This window comes from Etheostoma spectabile, chromosome 3 (assembly GCF_008692095.1).
Source record: "Etheostoma spectabile isolate EspeVRDwgs_2016 chromosome 3, UIUC_Espe_1.0, whole genome shotgun sequence".
NCBI classification, from domain to species: Eukaryota; Metazoa; Chordata; class Actinopteri; order Perciformes; family Percidae; genus Etheostoma; species Etheostoma spectabile.
The window spans coordinates 2938279-2944482 of NC_045735.1; the positions used below are offsets into that span (position 1 = coordinate 2938279).

Here is a 6204-nt window from a genome sequence, read left to right on the forward strand (position 1 = left end):
GTTGCCCAAAAAAAAAAAAAAAAAGACTTAACGCACTCAACTCACATTGAAGTCTAAAAGACTTTGAAGACTGGGTGCTGGATCCTAAATGTGGCTAATGATGTATAAAGGTTATTTGGACAGCACTCCAATTAATTAATTAATTAATTGGCATTTTATTGCCACATGGACGTTTCGGGCAGGACGCCCTTCTGCAATGGCAATGACATAGTTGACACTTCATTTGACTGAATCTTTAAACATTGCTGTTTTTCAGAAGCCATGGTTCAGAAGTCTGAGGTAGAAATAGAGTATCCAATTGAGTGACAATCAGTAAATGTCGAACAGGTCTGCAATCAAAAGTTAAGGTAAAGCAAATTTGTGAAAAAGGAAGGTAGAGACAGCAGGGTGAGTACATCAGGGCACTGCTTTCTCGCACACAGACCTCTCATAAGATCATAAGTAATGCTGATCTCTTTCTCAGCAGTTGAGGCGTTTCACACGAAGGGAGGATCTTCACAAAGACCTACCACTCAAATCAACAAATCATTAGCTAGCTATCACAAAATGGTGAGCTCTAACTTGCCTGATAATGGGGATCAGACATTCATTTAGCTGTCAAAGTACAGTTTTGGTCACTAGTGGTACTCTTTAATGTGATTTATTTGAAGGGCCATACCAGTATTTTTGGGATATTGTATATGTATATTTTTCCTTTTTGCTGTTCAGATTGACTTCCATTAATTTTAATTGGCAGACTGTTGAAACTTGTTTGAATCGGGTAATCCCTGGTAGTGAACATCAAGTCTGTATTACTTTTTGTGAAAGTTGACTTTGTGTCCAACATTTTTGTTAAAAATCAACAGAATAGATTCACAATAGAAACACATGGAAACCAATGGCTGCCTGGAATGATGACCACATTCAAACATCTGGATGTTTTACAAAAAGGTTAGCTGTAATAGAAATTATGTGATTTGCAGTAAATAGTATAAAACATCCCCTGTCCTAGAAATTATGGTCATATACTACTTATGTGTTTGAGGGAACTATAATTGCTGCCAGGATTATGTTCACTCGCAATGTTTATTCCAGTGAAGGAAGTGCTACGTCTGTGCCACACACAAGACACAAGAGATGGTCAGGGTGGACGGCGGATGTACAAAGTGCAGGACAGGCGCGTGGGTAGGTAGGGTAGGTTAAGGCAATAAAAATGCTTTAGTGACAGAAGGATTGTGGTTTGGTTAAATTGCAATAAAGGCTACACATCATGTTAATTGCTTCAAAAAATGTAAATGAATTAATTTGGGGTGGTATTACCTTTCTCTTAAAATGTATAATCTGTTGCATATCAGTGCATTAAAAACACATTCCGAGAGACAGGGTTGGGTATGGATGTTTAAATTAAGCATTCCGTAATAATCAAATTGACTTTTGACTGTCTGCAATTTGTGATAATATACCATGTATGACCCTGTGTAGTGTTCAAAATAATGTTAAGGGTCCCAGGGTCTTGGGATGCCATTTATTTGAACATTACTGACATAACATAAGACACAGTAAACAGATTTACATATATTATGTATATATGTTATATTCTAAATATAGATTTGCTGTAACAAAAATAATGGCACAAAAAAATATGAATGTATACACATCTATACTACCATTAGCAACCTCTTCATTCTGTTCCTGTTTAAGCTTCAGCTTTTAATATAGATGAGAGAGCAGAACTGGACTGCTGCTGGGGCCAACCATATCTGTGAAAAACACAAAGTGTTGTTTTAGGGATTAAGATACAGTATATCTAACAATTCATTTACATGAAATAATAATTGGTAATTTTACAATGCTGATATACTGTACTCAACACAACAGTAAAAGTTTAAAGTGAGGTACTCTTGATATTAAAAGGAAAGGTAAGTGAAATAGTTAGTTAAAATATTTTAGTAGTCTAAGACTAAGTGCATTGAAGGGCCAGGCAGGCATATTGAAATTTATGTTATCTAACTTTCCACATAAAATTACAGTCAATCTCATTATAAAGAAGCCAAGTTTAAGCTCCTTATGGAGCACAAGTTAACCAAGCTGAGTATGTATCTCTAGTGGGAGAACCTGGGCCTGCAGTCCATCTGGAAGTCATTGAATGGAGATCTGGCCATTCCCCTCTCCCCTGCGTCGCACTGCCCTTCCCTACTGTCGTCCCATAATCCCATCTAACAGCCGCCTGGGCTTGGCTGGCCCATTCCGACACACTGATGGGCTTAACTTGGCCGTCTTGTAAAAAAGAAAAAGCCTGGTTTTTCGGCAAGGCACTCCAAAAAGACACTTTAAATATCTAAGGGGGTTTAATATCAAGTCCATTAGGGATTTTCTCGAGGCCTGTAAATAGTCAATTAGTGAATAATTCTGATTTGGTCCACATGCAGAAAATCTGCCATGGAAAGGACGAGGAGAAGCCGGGGGTTTTACATCCGATTACCATCCATTTGCCATAAGCACAGGGTGACAGTGCATTAGTATAAGTAAAGGATAATGAATATGCTAAGGTGTTTTAAGTATTCTCGCTTTTACTTCTTCATAAAAATGATTAATTGTGTACAGGAGGCCAGAAGAACACAATACTATTACTCACAGACGGATTACCAACAGTGGGTACTGCACAAAAGAGTGGGAGGCTTGAGAACTTGGCCAAAAGGGCACGCTGTGGGTTTAATGCTCTGGTGGAGGGACATTAAACTGTGTTTGTGTCCCTTGATCAAACATACAGCTGGTTGGCAGCAGTTTAAACCAAAGCTAAATCTGCTGTATAAAACAGGATCCCTACATTTCAAAATGGCTTTGGATAAAAGCATCTGTAAAAACTAATTATGATTACAATGAATTCCAGGATTAGACATTTACGGAGGAAAACGGCACCGAATATTTACATTTTACATTAGACAAACACATTTTATATTGAAACAAAACTTACATTCTTTGGAAGTGATGCACAATGTTAGCAGAGCATGGACAGACAGACAGACAGTACAAAGTTGTCTTTGGGTTGGTGGCCTTGAAGCAACTTTAAAATGAATAAAAACTAAAATAAATATAACCAAAAGTACTGTCAAAGTTATCACCAAAGTAAGGCATGCACATAGTCCACACTATTTTGGAGAATACAGTAAAATATTTCTGATTGCAAAACAAAGAAAAGCATCCTCTGCCTTTTCCTTATACATTATATATAAGGTAATAAATTAGCAGCTTTGGTGAAAAACCGTACCCAAAATGATTAATAAAATGCTTGTGAAATCAACGTGATTGTGAGTGTTTACTCCTATCTGCAATGGCATTTTATCATTGTGCAGATTTTTTCTAGTGTCATCTGAGTAAGAAAATTGAAGACCTGTGTTAAGATATTAAGATGAAGCAATCTGAAGAGATTGAGAACTAACTGATCACATCAACCTATATGCCAAAATTATTGTTTAAGCAGTGAGAACAAGCATGGGATGTGTATTGTATTACAAGCCTAAAGCAACTACAAGGAGTGTTATGAAACTGTCTCAATTTAATAGCGGTGCCTCTATATGACCAGATATGAGCAAACAAGGCCATTAACAACAGGATTGGCTACCCCTACATTATATAGTTATTAAGGGTGGGAGAAAAAATCTATACAGCATTGTATCGCAATATTTTCAGTGGCAATACTGCAGTGATACACAGAAGCCAAGTATCAATCTATTATTAGATATGTATCATTTTGATAATTTCATATTGTGAGGCCTCTGGTGATTCCCAACCCCTAATTTTTATTGTTGGTGCCTGTTACCAGGTCCGATTTTAAAGAAATGATTTACGGCATGCAGACCGGAAGAGCCTATGTTTACATATTCTCAGACAGACTTTAAAGAAGACAATGTGTTTGTTGGCTCCCCTGATCTCCTCCGGCAGGACATACCACAACTGAAAACCTTTAGTTTCGACCACATTGGGACCAAGAGTGACCTACCAGAGGATCTCAGGTCACGTTTAGGCTTGTATGAGATTAGATGTTCAGATATGTATTTTTGTAGCTATTCCCATACAATCAAAATGTTAAAATCCACTCTAAAACAGCCTGGGAGCCAATGAAGTGACTTTAAAATCTGTGTTATGTGTTCTATGTGTAACTGTTGAATTAGGTTATGAGTCTGGCTGCGGCATTTCAAATGAGCTAAAGTTTATTGAGGTTTTGTTGTGAGAGACGTGGGTAAAGTACATTGCAGTAATCTAAGCGGGAGGAAAAGAATGTGTGTACTGTATGACAAGTTTTTGGCAGATGAAAACAAAACGTTTCTAAGCTGACAGAAGCAGGTACTGACAACTGTATTAATGTTGATCAAAGCTGAGGTGTTTGTCAAAGATAATTCCTAGATTTCTGCAAGTTTGTAATATTAGATAAAACGTCCATAATAACACTTCTATAATTTAGTTTTAATGCTACCACTGATATTACTATTGTTACTTTTTTATTGTATTGTTTTTGTCGAGAATCCCCTTGAAAACAATGGCACATCTCAAGGGTTTAATCCTAATAAAGAGTCTCCAACATTACTGGGCGACCAAATCTATTAGTTGTACCCATACCTAGGTATAACCTGGGTGTATGAACCATCGTCATATTACAGTTATTAATCCAGCATAGCCACAAGTAGATGCATTACCTCATTACTATGCATCCTGTAAACAGCTGTATAGTAATAAAAATGAATTGTGTCTTTCCTTCACTCGCTTCCAAAACAAATGCACGTGCTAGCCAGATCAAGATCTTTACGACATGAGGCGGAGGTGTTCATCAAAACACTAACGCTTTTGTCCACAGGGGCAGCCAAAATCGACATATGCATGGGGATGCCCAGTGTATGTGAATGGTCATGTGATATGTGCCTAGGACAAAGCTGTGAATCAGAAAAATGAAAGACGTTTTCACCGATTCATCACTACAAATGTTCACAAAAGTTATCCACATTCATTATAAAAGTAACAATTTATATATATTCAACTACAAAAAGTCTAAAGTCGGAAGTTTGAAGGGAAGTACAAAGAGTCGTTGCTATGGAGTTGATACACTGTCTCGTCGCATTGGTGTGAACTAACAGTTTTTATAGTGTGTTCCGTTTACTTCGAAACTCGGAAGCCAAAGCAGGGAATGACGTCACACCCGGGTTGAATGCAATCCATTTACAAGACATATTTTCGTTGCTTTCATTAGCTCTAGCCAGGTTAGCCATTGTTAGCAATTTCAGTCTACAACAACGCATTACCCTGTTTTTGTGCATACAAAGAGCGTAACAACGTTGTCCACAGATACAGAATATAGACAGTGCTGCGTGTACAACTGATTTAGTGAGACACAAATAACACAGAAGTTCTTATGACTTACAACAGCTTTCACAACTGGATTTTTAGCTTGGGGTACTCTGTGGTTGCCCGAGTTCCACTGAGACCAGTGAAGTCAATTAGAAGCCCTTTTCCGATGATGGCTGAGTGTACTGTGCAGCTTTGGACTGAGCTCGACAACGTAGCTGGGCCAAGAGAAATCTGAATCATTCCGAATCTTGCAGAGATGGAGAGCGTGAGAAGGAGCTGTCCATGAGCGTAGGAGCAGCTTTTGAATATATGTTTTTACTTGCATTTGTTTTTTTTTAAATGTGTTAGGTCCATATGTGTTTGTGTTATGACGTGAATGTGAGAATGAACTGCTACCTCCTCTGTCAGCTCTAGGCACTGGAAAGACATAAGTGGAGAAATCAGGCCAATTACAAAAGTTGGTCAGTTGCCTGAGCTCATTACTATTCATGGGCTCGCCCAGTTACGCTGGGTAAAAGATACTGATAGCCATGTTCTCATTGGCTACCTGTTAGCCAATCAGAGTCAAGCAGCTTAGCTCGTTTAATATTAATGAGAACTGGCACAAATCAAGAGTCTTCCTGCAAGCTTTCTATACCACACTAGAATGGCTTGAAAAAAGGTGACCAAGGCATTTTTTTCCCTCATGGTAGAACTTCAGACATCACCACAAAGCAATGAAATATGTGTGGCAGGGCACCTTTAAAATATCCTAGTTGTTCGTGGATAAATGTTACCTCAGAAGAATTCACTTGCCACATAACAAACTATTTTTTAATCCATCAAAACGCTGCTGAAATATTTTGTTCCGAGGCTTTCACAGACTCTCTATGGGCTGTATGCCTC

The 6204-nt window shown here is 38.1% G+C and overlaps 1 protein-coding gene across 3 annotated transcripts in view; it reads right to left on the bottom strand.

Moving 5' to 3' along the window:
• Nucleotides 1-1559: 1559 nt before the first annotated feature.
• brip1 (BRCA1 interacting helicase 1) overlaps nt 1560-6204 on the bottom strand; it is an 88537-nt gene continuing 83892 nt past the window's right edge. For all 3 annotated transcript variants that reach the window (XM_032508254.1, XM_032508257.1, XM_032508253.1), the window contains exon 26: nt 1560-1739. In XM_032508254.1, coding sequence (XP_032364145.1) covers nt 1683-1739 — 57 coding nt within the window. In that variant the 3' untranslated portion in view covers nt 1560-1682. The remainder of the gene's footprint in view (nt 1740-6204) is intronic.